The sequence below is a fragment of the Musca vetustissima genome, unplaced genomic scaffold (genome assembly GCF_032173495.1).
Source record: "Musca vetustissima isolate MV318-11 ecotype Yass unplaced genomic scaffold, APGP_CSIRO_Mvet_v1 utg17479, whole genome shotgun sequence".
In the NCBI taxonomy this organism is placed as follows: Eukaryota; Metazoa; Arthropoda; class Insecta; order Diptera; family Muscidae; genus Musca; species Musca vetustissima.
Window position 1 is genome coordinate 56,571 of NW_026886744.1, and position 15,608 is coordinate 72,178.

The 15,608-nt window shown below is 33.2% G+C and overlaps 1 protein-coding gene across 1 annotated transcript in view; it reads left to right on the forward strand.

The window, feature by feature from the left end:
- LOC133334218 (putative uncharacterized protein DDB_G0277255) overlaps window positions 1-15,330 on the forward strand; it is a 58,181-nt gene extending 42,851 nt beyond the window's left edge. Inside the window, exons 3-6 of the mRNA XM_061542511.1 lie at window positions 12,660-12,842; window positions 12,907-12,989; window positions 14,889-14,998; window positions 15,072-15,330. Coding sequence (XP_061398495.1) covers window positions 12,660-12,842; window positions 12,907-12,989; window positions 14,889-14,998; window positions 15,072-15,296 — 601 coding nt within the window. The 3' untranslated portion in view covers window positions 15,297-15,330. The remainder of the gene's footprint in view (window positions 1-12,659; window positions 12,843-12,906; window positions 12,990-14,888; window positions 14,999-15,071) is intronic.
- The last annotated feature ends 278 nt before the right edge of the window (window positions 15,331-15,608 follow it).

The following is a 15,608-nucleotide window of genomic DNA, read 5'->3' on the forward strand; positions in this document are numbered from 1 at the left end:
CAACAGCAGTAACAATTGTTAGACACTCAATGTCTAACAGTGTTGAGTATTTAAATAAATCCACCTGAACGAAAAGCAATTAACACGTTAAGGAAAAGTGGAAAAAAAAGAAAAAGACAAAAACAAACAAATGACCTGCCTAAGAGACGGCTCATCGTGTCATAAAGAAAAGCGAAAGTGGAATTTGCTGCAATTAAAATTAAATTTGTGTGTGCATGCGTTGGTGTTGTTGTTGGGACACACAACCGACACGGAACAACACCATTTATACGCTGTCCTTGCCCGCGGTGTACTATGTGTGTGCACTTACTGTTGATTTTCTTCTATTTTTCACCCTCTCTCGTTCTTGTTGCTTTTCTCGTGACTAGTTTCAAGGTCGTCGTCGTCGTTATTTTCACATTCCACACAAACACAATGGATATAATATTCAAACAAAAAAGGAAAATAAATCCTTCCCACCATCCGCCCTGGTGTGCATCCCACTTATTATGGGATGATTCACACACGCATACACACACTTGGAGAGAGAATGTCCTCATATTGGCCTTCATTAAGGCTTTTATTAAAAATAATTTGTCATTTACAGAGAACAAAACTAAAAACAACAACATTCAAAAACAATAAACATTCCATTCCAAACGATCTCAATTGTCTTAATTTAATTATTTCATTAAAGCCTATAATTACTTAATTAAGCCCACATTTGGATTTTTTTGGTTGCTGTTATTATTTGCAATTACGACTTGCGGTTTACTAGTTGAAATGATTTGATGATAACCACTAAAGAAATTAGAAAATTGGGAAAATCACAAATTTCGATAATGCTTGCCAATTGCACACAATTTTGGATCTAGAATATGCGAATTTTAAAAATCCTTTCAGGTTATCCTTATTATCCATCCCGGTAAGGTTAATACAAAAATCTAGGTTATAATTTGCAAATCCGGTTATGTCTCCCACGAATAAATGTTAATAACGTGAATCCCATAGTTAGATCTTTTTATGGTAAATATTCCTGACGAATCTGCCAGATTTTCATGATCCTCAATATATACGAAATTTGTTAGTGTGTTACGGGTAATAGTGGAAAAGGACAATAAAAACATACAAATATCGATTTCTTGTCTGTGAGAACCATAAAATCTAATAAACGACCTTTTTTGAATATTTGGTGTCAAAAAGCTCTTCTCGTGGTAATTGGAAGAATTATTTAGTCAAATGCATAATTCAAAAACTTGACCTATGGCAAATATGCCCCTCGGAGTTCTTAATATACTCACCAAAGGCTTTAATTCCCAAATGAAATTTTCCACCTCCGAAATATTGTTGCACAGTGTTATTGATCAAATTTCATAGAACTGGAAAAAATAAACCTTTGAAAGCGACTTACAATGGACTCTCCAGCGTCGCCGACTATTGCAGATATAATAATGGAGGAGTTATCGGGCGCGAAATATGAGAAAAATAAAAAATATAGGAGACTACATCAATATTTTCATTACATTAATGACATACACACACCTAAAAATAATCACACAAGTCCGTGTAGCGGTTTGTAAATCACAGCGACAATAAAACAAGATATTGAGGAAAAATATTTGTTTTTGGTTCGAAAAAATAATGACATCATATTTATTTGTTTAATTTTATATAAGAAATTTCAGAAACAAAGTTTGGGTTATTCTTTTATTTTACCCGAATTTCGCCGAAAAATTTACATATATAATAATAATAATAAGTTTTTGTGTATAAGTATACGCCTTGCGGAATTTATCAAGACCCTTCCGATAAATCTTAGGGTTCTATAAATAGGAATAAATCTTAAAATAAAATAATATTATGAAATATACATTTTAAATGGCGTCTAAATCGCGTAATTCTCAAAATCATTTGATGCGCATGCGGTTTCCATGAAGTATTGATGTTTATCTTCCAATCCATATATATTTTGCGAAATTTCATTTGGCGGCTAAGATGTGCCACAGGTTGCATTGAAGTACCCAAAAAATCGTAAAACGCGAATAATTTCCAAAAACTCCATATGCCATTAACGCGCATCCAATTTCAATGTGGTCCATTAAGAACCATGGATGTGCCAGCTCGCACTATTTTTGAGATAAATTGGGTACATCTCTTTTTCGGCTGAAGTTTTTAAAGTTCTCTTTTGGAAAAAGATCAAAATCCGTATGGGGTCATTTATTGAAGCGGAAATGATCCACAGAAAACGCAAATAAATCCGCGATATTTTCAAAAAGCTGTGTCTACTTTAATGTAAAAAAAATCTGTAAAAACACGTTGAGGCGAACCAGTTTTTTTATGTTCTCTATCGATTTGTGATTAAGCCACTCATTTCACGGTCTTCGTGTCAAAGTAAAACTAGAAGCCAACATTTTGAAGCTCGATTTTGAGTGTTTTTTGAATTTTACTGCTAGCTTTAATACGCAAACAAGAGTTTTTAAAAATCGATTATAAGATTATTGTAGTCGCGATATATAGTTTGTGTATGTATTATGCACAACTTCAGAGTAATACTCATCGGAAGGTGGAAATTTTGTGCGATCAAATTTCTAAAAAAAGGCTATTTTCGGGCCAAATTTTTAGATCTGTCAACTGAATGATATGGGTACCCGCGATCAGTAAGGTTTTTTACGTTTCGGATGATATAAAATCTTCTTCGTGAAAATCCATCTACTAGAACGGCGGGAACTGGCCTTCCAAAAACACGAAATTTGGCAAAAAATGTTTTTGAAAATATCGCGGATTTATTTGCGTTTTCTGTGGATAATTTCCGTTTCAATAAATGACCTCATACGGATTTAGATCTTTTTCGAAAAGAGATCTTTAAAAACTTCAGCCGAAAGAGAGATGTACCCAATTTATGTGAAAAATAGTTTGAGCTGGCATATCCATGGTTCTTAATGGACCACATTGAAATTGGTATAGATCGCCGAAATCGGATGCGCGTTAATGGCGAATGGAGTTTTCGGAAAATATACGCGTTTTACGAGTTTTTGGGTACTTCAGTGCAACATGTAGCACATCTTAGCCGTCAAATGAAATTTCGCAAAAAATACATGGATTGAAAGATAAACTTCAGTACTTCCTTGAAACCGCATGCGCATCAAATGATTTTGATAATTACGCGATTTAGACTTAATTAAAAATGTATATTTTTTCTTAATATAGTTTTATTTTAAGATTTATTTCTACTTATAGAACCCCAAGATTTATCGGAAGGGTCTTGGTACAATCCGCAAGGTGTATACTTATACACATGAAGTGATTATTTTTATATATGGCAATTTTTCGGCAAAATTCGGGTAAAATAGAAGAATAACTTCAACATTTTTTCTGCAATTTCTTGTATAAAATTAAAAAAATAAATATGATGGCATTATTTCTTCGAACCAAAAACAAATATTTTCCCCCTATATCTTATTTGGTTGTTGCTGTAATTTACAAACCGCTACACAGACTTGTGTGATTTTGATATCATTTGATTCATCGTGGTATTTAGATTATGCAGATATTTTTTAATTAATTTTTAGGAGGATACGTGTCATTAATATAATGAAAATATTAACGTAATCTCTTATATTTTTATTATTTTTCTCATATTCCGCGAAGATGTGTAACTTTTTCGCCAAGATTATTATATATTCATATTCTTGTTTTACGAAGGAAGATATATATGAACGTTCATTTAATAAAAAAGGTAATTTTAAGATTTTTTCCTTACGCCCAAAATTAAAACCTCTATACTTTTGCGCGCATCAACCAAGTATTTGATCGCGAATCGTTTCGGAGTCAGAACATTTGTATATATATATATATATATATATTTCACAAATAAAATTTTATTCGAACTGATCTTGCATTTCGCGGCAATAGATATTTTCTCCCTGAAAACCCGAATGGCTTAATTATAGCCACATAGTTTGAAAATGTACATCAAAATAACAAAATAAGGTGGACTTCTTAAATAGTCCTGTATTCAAAAATTTTTTGTGATGTAGATCTTTTGGGCTCATTGTATTATAATTGTTAAATTACAGCCACTTCCATGAAAAAATATGGTTAAAACCATTTATATGCCGAAAATGGGCGGGTGCCTCAATATGGGAACTGTGCAAAAACATATACCAATATACCAATTTATCAATACAGTAGTTTTGATTTAGCTGCCTTTTAAATATCTGCACTTTGGATTTAGCTACCCAAAATACAGTTCTTTGGTACTTTTTCTCAGATTCCCTCTCAAATATTTCGTTTAAGCGCACAATACATATCTGCACATTTAATATTTGTACTTTTGTAAATTCATGTATTCCAAAAAATGTAACATTGTCGCATTTTTATACAGTGATTTCACTTATGTGCACGTTGAGGCATTTAAGATATGTCAGATATCCGCACTTTTGCCTTAACTGCACAGAAATAATTGCAAGTGATGTTTGTGCAGGCAAGTCAAAACTACTGTACCAAACATCCTAATATAAATTTCAACGAAAGCGCAAAATTTCTAAGGCCTATCTTGAATACATTAAGCTCTATAACCATAAGACGACTTTGATTGGCTATACTCGCCAATCAAAGTCGTCTTATGGTTAATGACTTAGACAATATTCTGATGGGATCTAATAATGCATAGTCCCCTACCGGGAAACTTCTCTATGATTTGTTGATTTTAATTATTATATTTTCCTTATGGGGGGCATACAAAGTTGAATCCGTCCCAGCTTATCAAAACCTATGTAAAAAGTTTTAAAAAATATTGTCCACATTCTGCTTTTTCGACTCAGACTCTATCTAAATTAGCCCCGTGGTTTTGTTCAACTTTCATAATCAGTTTGAATATTAAACAATTATCCAAAATATTGTATAGCTCAAAATGGGTGTGGTGAATTATATATGTATGTATATATGTTTGTATGCTCATGTTTATTGTAACTTTGCCAAACTGTATGGAAAAATAAAAATACTTCTTTATTTAAAAAATAATAATAATAACTCATGTATAGACTCTTTTCCCCCATCCTGCTTTGTTGGAGGTCAAACTCATTATTTCTCATATTGGTCATGACCATGACCAGTGTGATGGCCGGCCGAGTGATATACACAACCAATTAATTTTAGTGCGATGCTGTTGATGAGCAAAGCCTAGCAAATTTTTGTTGAAATGTAGTTTTTTTTACTGTAATGGTCTGTGATTTGTGGGGGTGCGAAAAAAAAGTTTGTTAGGGTAGCTGAGTCGACGTTCCATTCCGTTACATCAACAACAGCAATCAAATGATCTCAAACATTTTTATTGTTAACCCCATGTTTTAACTTCCGCGAAAATGTCGTCATTTTTTGCTTTGCTTCTTCTTACGTTTTTATGTTCTGTGCGATTATGTCAATTTCCCACACTGTTGGCATGGCTTGGTTCAATGTTGTCATTGCCTTTCTTCCTCATATTGTTGGCTTAGCTGTGGCGTCGTCGCTGCTTTATTTTCTTCGTTTCACTGAGAGCACGCGAACACGTTCTGCTCCACTCAGAAACTCTTCTTTTTTGCTTTGTTTATAATGGCATGACATGACATGCCATGCAACAATCGTTGGGGGTTTACACTGTTTTCAGTTGGATGATTGTATCTTTCCTGGTGTATAACAATTTAGCCCAGTTGCCTTAGATACTTTGGTTGTTGATGGGTGGTGGTTGTTGGATAGCAAGTTGTCGATGTTGTTGGTGAATGGTGGCAGTGAGAGAGGTCATTTCATAAAAAGAAAACGTAACTCTTGAAGTTCCCACAACAAGTTAAGCTGGGATAGAAGAGCGAGAGAGCATTTGTTTGAATGAGATTTGTGGTGGCGGTGGTGGTTGTTGAAGCAGCCAAAGGGAAAATGTGTCATTCCAAGGAAGATAAACGGAAAATTGTATTTTCTGCTGGGCTTTTGTGTGGAAAATGTTGCATGTGGAAAGCACCTACTGTGTATACAATTTTTGCATAATATTCTCTTTGTGAGAGTATGGGTGTGTGTGTATTTGAATTATTTTGTATATCATCTATGTGTTTATTATTGTTGTACTTTCGTCTCGTTTCTATATAACATAAAATACATAAATATTTTTTGTTGACTTTTTGTTGCTGTAGGCAATGCCTTATATATTCCATTTGTTTTTGCTGTGGTTTTCTGTTTTTCTTTCGTTTTTATTGTTCGTACCCATTCGGAAATTCGTGTTGGCATTTTCACTTGCCATGTTTTTGGTCGTTGCAGATTGCTGCTGCTGTTGCCATTGCTCATCTGGCAAAAACTAGTTCATTGTGTGAAAACTGAGAATCGCTTTCAGTTTCTTCCTTCAAGTCCTATTGTCGGTTGATGTTGTTAATTTGCAGATCGAAAGCAACGCCACACCCCACCCAAATGAATCGATTCGCTGCAACTGAAAACATATTAACTACCCTAGTCCCCACGGTGCATGTCTAAGTGTGTTTTGCGTATCAATCAATTGACCCAAAGGCCAGGCTAGAATAGTGGCATTTCAAATGACTTGGCATTTACATGCCTATAGAATTTGATTGTTGCTAAAGCACACTTGATTCATGTCTTCCGTCTGCAACCGACCGACTCTCCGTCCACCTGATTTTACGCCATTCAATTTCACTGACACTGACGAAACAATCAACCTACACCACAACACACCGACTAGTTACGGTGTGCTCCATTTTTAACGTTTAGGTACTAGGGAGGGGCGGTGGTGTGTCAAAGGAAATCGATTGAGAAAAATCTAAAGAATTTTTTCTTTTTGTGTCTTTACGTTTGTGTTGTGAAAATGTGACAATTTGAAAAAAGTATATCATGGCTGTCGTTAACTTAACACAGATTTGGCCATCTCAAATGCACATATGGTGGTCGGTCAGACAAATCCATTTGTTATTGTTATGCGTTGGGACAATTTTAAACACTAACAGACTGCATAAATCAATTGACTTGCCTCGATTACTCAGCTATATTTTGAAATTAACGTGAAAATTTAAATGAATGCAAAATCAGAAATATTAGTTTATGGAAAAAGAAATCCATTAGGCCGGTCTCGAAAATGTCGATAAAATCGGAGAAATGATCGAAGTTGACCGGCATGTTAGCAGTCGTAACATCTCCCACGAGCTAAAAATCGACCATTAAACCTTTTTAAACTATTTACACCAAGCTGGATTCAAAAAGAAGCTCGTGTTTGGGCGCAAAAACATTTAACAAAAAAAAAAAAATATGATGGATCGAATTTCCATCCGCGAAGCCCTCGCCAAACGGAATGAGATAGACCCATTTCGTAAACGGCTGGAAATTGGAGATGGGAAATGGATCATACATGATAACCCTGTGGTGAAGCACCTCAAATCGTGGCCAAACCAGAACTAACGACCAGGAAGGTTCTGCTATACATTTGGTGGGACTGGAAAGGGATTATTTATTATGAGTTGCTTCCATGTGACCACACGCTAAATGCTAATCTCTACTGTCAACAACTGGACTGTTTGAAGATAGCAATTGACCAGAAACGGCCAGAATTGGCTAACAGGAGAGGTGTCGTGTTCCACCAGGACAACGCTAGGCTACACACATCTACAGTGACTCGCCAGAAACTTCGGAAGCTTGGTTGGGAAGTTTTAATGCATCGCCATACAGTTCGCCAATCGATTATCATATTTTTCTGGCATTGCAACATTTCTTTAATGATAAAAAAAATTGGTATCTAGGGAGAATTGTGAAAATCGACTAATAGAGTTTTTTTTTTGCAAATAGAGAGCAGGACTTCTATGAGAGAGGCATTATGAAGTTACCTTTAAAATAGTAACAAATCATACAGCAAAACTGTGCATATTTCCCCAAACTAATATATGAATTTATTTAGATTCGGAATATAGGCTTGTCCGATCAAAATAAATTGATTCCTGAATCGACACAGAAAATAAGTTTTTAAACACTATAGAGGTCGCAATATTTAAGATAGAGCTCTGAAATTTTTCACAGACATTGTTAGTATTCCAAGCTGTTTGTTATTGCAAATAGCATAAATCGGTCTGTTTTGGTGTAGCGCCCATATAACAGTAGCCCCCAATATTCGGTATTTTGGGGATTTTTGACACGTTTTGTAACCGAATTGGCTGTAATTCGGTATTTTGGGTTGTCATGTTATACCACATCTCCGTACCAAAAATAATTAATATTAAGTTTCATGGTAGTCCCCATATTACAGCACTTCCAAATACTCGTATTTTGGGGAATTTTGACAGATTTTCCAACCGAATTGGCTGTAATTAGGCATTTTGGGTTTTCTTATAACGATATAACCACATTTCCACACGAAAAATTGTTATCATATACCCAAGTCGCTATTTTGGGCACGCTTTTCAACCGAATTGGCTGTAAAATTTCACTACCAAAAAATGTCAATATTTATCTCCGTTTAATATAGCCCCATATAACGGTATCCCCAATATTAGATATTTTGACAATTTTAATCCTCTTTTTCAAGCACAAACATGTTTACATCCTTATAACCTACACAACTACCACTGACCTCTAACTCCTCTTGAATATACTGCAAACTTCTCCAGTCCATGAGATTTAGAAGTAACACAAAAGTCTGCTTCTATTTGACCCGTCCATGACCCATCTCGGGTCGTAATTGTAGCATCTGAGCAACCAGAAAAACAGACAAACATTAGGTTTTTGGTCCATTTGATATTACCTGATAATTATCAAAGACATGCAAAATTTCGTTGCGATTGGTCCATAACTGTAGCCTGTGTTTACAAATTATAACAGATAGGTGGACTGACACACATGCCCAGATCGCATCAGCTAGACGGCGATCAGTATCAGTTTTCTGATTTGACGTGTTTGTTGTAGGCCTACAAAGAGACTAACGTGTTTTTAGAACTACAAGTAGCGAAACCACTAACCACCCTAATACACTATAATTGAACTATATTATAAAATAAACTTGAATCAATGTATAACTGTACATTTATATTGTACAATATGTGTAAAGAATTAGAATTGCACATTGTGTTATGATGTTATATTCATGCCTATGTATTCTGGATATTTCTGCATAAAATTGTTATTTCGACCATTGAACATTGCAATTTCTCCAACAACCCCAAACAAATTGTTCATTCACTTCCCCTTTAGCCTTTTCTTGGGTTTTGATCATTTAGATTATTCATGGTTGTGCAACAAATTGGGTTTTGTTTAACATTCAACACAGCAAACAATGACGATCGTGATTTTTTTCTAATATACGCTCCGGTGCCCACAAACAATTGTCTAAAACTATTTGCGATATTTCAAAGTGTTGAATATGTGAATTTATGACTGTTTTGCATTCCGATTAGATTAAAATACGTGGTTTGAGGGTTGTACAATAAATAATTTTGTTTGTTTTTTATTTTTTTTCGATGTTTGGCTTTCATAATATTATTTTGGCGCAGGCAGGAGGTAAATAAATGTTACTAAATTATGTGTGGGGTATAATGATTTTTTGTAAGAAAAAAATTAATATAGAAATTTTGCTTTATTTATATTTGATTTTTGAATAAGATTTTGACTATTCCCTCAATTATTAAACATTCTTTATCAGGGATAAAATATAAAATATGTTGTATATATCACAATTGTAGAATACATATGACTCATAAATTTGATACGAGGTACTTGATAACAATTATGTTATCATGGACATCTACGATCGATTGCGTTGGGACAATTTTTATTGTTGTTTCTGATAGAACAAAAATCACGGAATAATTTGTATGTCACTTCAATTAATTGGAAATTATGTAAACATTGTCAATTTCAACCAAGTATGTTGGACAATACTCATATACCAAAACATGGATCTATATTGATAATTTCTTCAAAGAGATCTACATTTTCCAAGAATGGAAAAGGCGAACCAAAAATTTAAGTCGTCTAAAATTCTTATGACAGAAAATATATATGGATAATATTGCCAATTTTTTAATATTCCATTTTCAAAAATTCTGTTCTTTTTCTTTTCGTACTACATCAATCTTTGGTACATATATGTAGAGAAAAATGTCCTGACACCATTGTTTTGATAAAGATCGGTCAAATACCCTGATTTTTGTGTGAAAAAGACAAAATTTGTGATGATCAAAGTGGACCCTATAGGCCACAATTATAATTTTTGTGTGAAAATGTCACAAAATTTGTGATGATGACCACAAATCCGTTCGTGATCAAATTGTTGGTTAGTTTTTAATTTTGGACATTAAATTTAAATTGTGTCTAAATCGCGTAATCCTCAAAATCAATTGATGCGCATGCGGTTATTAGGAATTACTGAAGATTATCTTCGAATCCATGTATATTTTGCGAAATTTCATTTGACGGCTAAGATTTGTTTTTGGCATGTCTGTTCCCGCCGTTTTAGTAGATGGAGTTTCGCGAAGATGATTTTATTTTATCAGAAACGCGGGAGCGCATGTCAATCAAATGACACATATAAAAATTTTGACGGAAAATGAGTTTTTTTTCGAAATTTGGTTACACAAAATTTTCACTTTTTGGATAGATATTACTGTGAAGCTGAGCATAATATATCATATTATTCAGATTCTAGAGTATAACAATCCTATAATTAATGTTTGAAAATTCCTGATTGCGCATTGAAACTAGAAGAAAGATTCAAAAAGCACTCAAAATCGAGCTTCAAAATGTCAGCATCACTTAAAGGTAGATGTAGATACATTTTCGAAAAATGGTATATAAGGCACATAATTCTCATTTTGTATGCTTCTACTTTTACTTTGTCACGAAGGCCGTGAAATCGAGAAAAAACATAAAAAACATGGGTTGCCTCATTCAGTTTTATACATTGACACAGACACAGCGTTCACGAAAATAAACTTTGGAGTTCAGTAGCATTAAAAGTTTGCAACATATCAATAAATTAAAAACGATTCACTTTTTTCTCATATACTTTATTTATTCCCTATTTATAAAGGGGTGAACCTCGGCTTCAGCTATGTTAAAAAATTGGCAATATTGCCCATATACGCTATTTACTAATCAATATAAAGCGTAGATAATTCATATAATTTCAAATTTGTAAAGCCATTTAAATACAAGGGAATTAGTCTGTTTGTTCATGAGGATATTATATATACAATTTTTATTTATTTCATTGGTATTAAAAATAGAGCAAAAACATTATAACAATTCTGATACTTGAAGTTTATAAAGAAGAATTTCTAAATTTTTGCAGAGATTTAACAACTAATTCAAACCTAAACCACAGCAGTCGCATGGAATTTTTGTATATTTCTTTAAACCAATATTATTGTTTTTGGATCTAAATCATTGTCACCGCGCCTTCATCACACAATTGCCATTATTTATGTATGCTCACGTTCTTGTTGTCTTGAACAGCAATTACTTTCGCTTACGCCAAGCAAAAACAAAACAACAACATTGTCGTCTAGTTGTTTTATTTATGTTCATCGACAGACATAAAAGTACATTTTGTTTTTCTTAACTTTTTTCTCTCAATATTCGTTCAACTTGACCCACTTTGAATTTTGCCAAATCTGGTATTTTCAAGGTTGATGGCATCTCATGATACGACGTAATGAACAGGTCAAACGATGCCCAACTATGTGGCCGGATTGAATGCAAGTGCTTGTTATCAAGACAATCCCTGTTCAATGTCAGTTAATGCATACCGACATCCAAAATATTCACAAATGCAGCTTATATATATATATATATATATATGTATGCAAGTGCCACAGATGACTGCTAAGATAGAGTCGATTTTTTTAAATTGCATTGTGGGTGTACATTGTATTAGGGTTAGTGCTTAGTTGTTAATGTTGCCAAAATAAAATCAAGGAATGGTAAGATAATCTGACCATAAAAATGTCAATTGCATTTTATTGTGACATACATATTTTAAAATATTATATAGGTATTTTATGTTATGCGCTCTTTAGTTCATTTTAAAACTACATCAAAAATACGAACAGAAAACAATCGTTTTTTTTATTATCATATACATATATGCTTTCGTATAAAGTATATTATGTTATTGTTATACTATCTTCTATACAATCTTAAATTCAAGATGTTTATTAAAAAATACTAAATTCCCAATAAAATAACATTTAGTTTTTAAAACTAATAATTAATATTACTTCTAAAAATTGTTTTGTCAATATATTTTTTATATAATTTTGCATCCTTAAGCAACATCATATTCTTTCATATATATTTTACATAGCCGTTAAAAACTATTACACATAAACTTGCTATAGACTTAACTACGTTCTATTTTTCTGCGACAATTTTATTGCGCTGTAATTTTTTGCAGGTTATCTGCAAATCTATGTTCCATAGTTAATCCTTGCAATAAAAGCTCTACAGGAAGAAATGACATGCACGCATACCCATGCATGTTTAATATTTACCTCCTCCTGTTTAAAAATAAACAAGTCCTTTCAATGAACCATGTCCTCCTGTTGTGTCTATTTATAGAAAACCATTCATGTTTTTTTGTATACACACTATTAATTATTTTTTACTATTATACACCACCAACAGCAGCAGCACCACTAATAATAATTCTTTTTCACTTGTTTTCATTTCAGGTCGGAACGTTCTATCGTGCGTGTATCAATTTATCAAAGTAGTAAACCGCAACAAATTTGCCCTCCCGATTATTTTTCGAAATTCGAAGATAATTTAGATAATTCTTTAAGTAACTATAATTGTAATTTAGACGACATAATGACGACAGCATCGCCAATTCCCGGTTATGACAGACAGCAGAGGTATGTTGTACAATATAATTAAATAAAAATGTTGATCTAAATAATATTTTTCCTATATATACAGCACTGATTCTGGCTGGGATAATCCTTTTCGCCCTGGTGGCGATTTATCCAGAGAGGCTGATGAAATTGTTAAAATGATTAGTGGTAAGTATTTTATGTTTATATTCCAATAATTTTCGAAGGATTTGTTTGCAGATTTTCACACTATCCACCTCATTAGTTTTTATGACGATTTTGAAATGTTGAGACCATTAGGGTTTGAAATTGTCTAGGTTATTATCATTCCGGGAAGCGATGTTACGTAGATTCCAAATATATTGATGTGCATACACTTCAACAATATTTTATGGACTTGTATTTCTACCGCATAATGCCAAATCTTATAATAGATTGGGAATATGGGAATTTTATACTATAAACATCATGGGGTAAAATGGTATCTGATTGGGTTAATTTTTGTATATAAGAGATATTCTAAAAAGGCATTAGAATATCTGTTACAATATATTTGCTTTAATCAATTGCATTTACCATTTCCATCCAATGTTCGATGAAATGCAACACAGTTGAAAATGCTGCTATATCAACAATGCAAACATATAAAAATTGGCGGATCCTTTTCATGTGTAAATTTATATTGATACATTTTTGAAAAATCTCCCCTCCAAGGACCAAAAATATAGAAGTACAGCCACTTTGATTGCGCCAAAAACTTCAAAATACGGAAAATGAGGTGGTAATGATATAACTCATTTCCAATATCAAACATCCTAGGATCAGTAGTAATGTATGTCCAAATTATCTATTATCTATTTAAAATATTGTGTGCTCTATTGTGGTTTTAGCGGACAGACGGGAACAGATTCGCAAAATAAATGACAAATTTAATATTCTCAGTATTAATCGTTCGTCTTTATGTAGTTTAAATAAAATGTGTGAAGATATTCTGTGGTGTTAAAACTCTTATATCATTTTAGTCATTTTGTAATATTTAATTTTTAAGTAGAAAACAGTTTTTCGTTGTATTATATTAAATGAATTATTCCAAAACATAATATCTTTTTTATATTTGATTATTAAAGTGCACAACAAAGAGACACTCAGATTTAAGTGTCTGTCCGTGTGGCTATATTCTCGCCTTTTTATTTTGGTTAACTATATTTGATTAACTGGCAAAATACACGTGATATCTATCAATATACTTACCCATGAAGAGCTCATTTCAAAAAGTAGATACAAAATCTTCCCATTCTTCTTTGTGTTCTATTGGCTGATGTCATTATTACCTGTTCAAGGTTTTCGTAGGACAATTAAATTGATTTATATAATAAGGAAGCCGCATCAAATAGTATTTACGTTTCACAGGACACCTATAATTAGTTTTGGACGTTTTGATTGTTTAAGGTATGTTTTAATGGCGAAGTTAATCATTCAAAAAATTGCATACACACACGTAATATATGGGTGTACGTATTATAATATTGACATAATAAAATGAAACAAGTTCAAAGGTTTATTTTGGAAAAATTATTATGTTTGAAACTTGTGAATTCGTTATTAAAAATTAATGGATTTCTGTGGTTATGATGGTGATGGCTTACAATAGATTCCGGGAGTAGTTGTGTAATTTGTACGAGAACTAATTTTCTACAATAAACGAACTATAGAGATTGTTTCCTTGTTATACAACTATTAGAATAAGAATCACATGCAATTTTTTTGGCAGAATAGTGGAAATGACACTCGAAAAGACAAATTGTATCTTTAATAAACAAAACATGTAAAAAGGAGTCAGTCGGTGTTGCCGACTGATATTCCCCATCTCCGAACTTGAACTAAATCGGTTACTCGTGTGCACCATTCGTAATAGGAGTGATAAAAGGGCTACATATTTTTTAAACGATACATTTATTTTTAAATAAAACACAGAGAGGCAAGGGTATGGTGGATACAACGAAAAGCTTGAAACATGTGGACATATAAAATCATTATAACATTTAGAAAATATACATGTAACAACTTGTATTTTTTGTTTAATTACAGGAGGTAAACCGATAACACCCACAGAAGATCATGCGATAGGTAATGGAAAGTCACAGAGTAATGGTACTAGCAATGGAACAGTCGTTACCGAAGATATAACAAAATCCAATGTGAGATCAAATAACAAAATGTTCCTGTCACAAACATTTTTAACACTCCCTTTTGTTCTTATTTCCCGTATAGGTATCGCAAAATCAGTCCGCACAAAATGGTACAAATGGTTCTCATAGGGTGCAATCAGCGGCAACAGCAGCAGCTGGAGCAGGAGCGGTAAAATCATCGGAAAACAATGGCGTTACATCTCTAGCTCAAGTCTCAAAGCAAGTGGTACCTGGACCTACATCGGCTAGTCATGTTGTCATAGACGAAAAGAAAAACAAGAAAAAGGGCTGTTGTATTATCCAATGAACCAATGCAGCACTTCACAGACAAAACTTTACAATGCTGTTGATAGTGATGGGAATGAAAAGGCGGCCGGATGATACGCATGAATTTGGCATCGTCGACGTCGACTATGATGCATCTCTTAGCATGCCTATTTGTTTATGTATAGAAAAACAAAACTATATTATATTATATTCCTAATATATTTTTTACTAAGCATATTTATTATTTATATATTATACCTACTATATTTTGCGAGAACGTCAACGGCAGCAGCGACAACAGTCGCATACAATGAATGACAACAATGTGTAAAATCGACGTAGTAGTGTAACC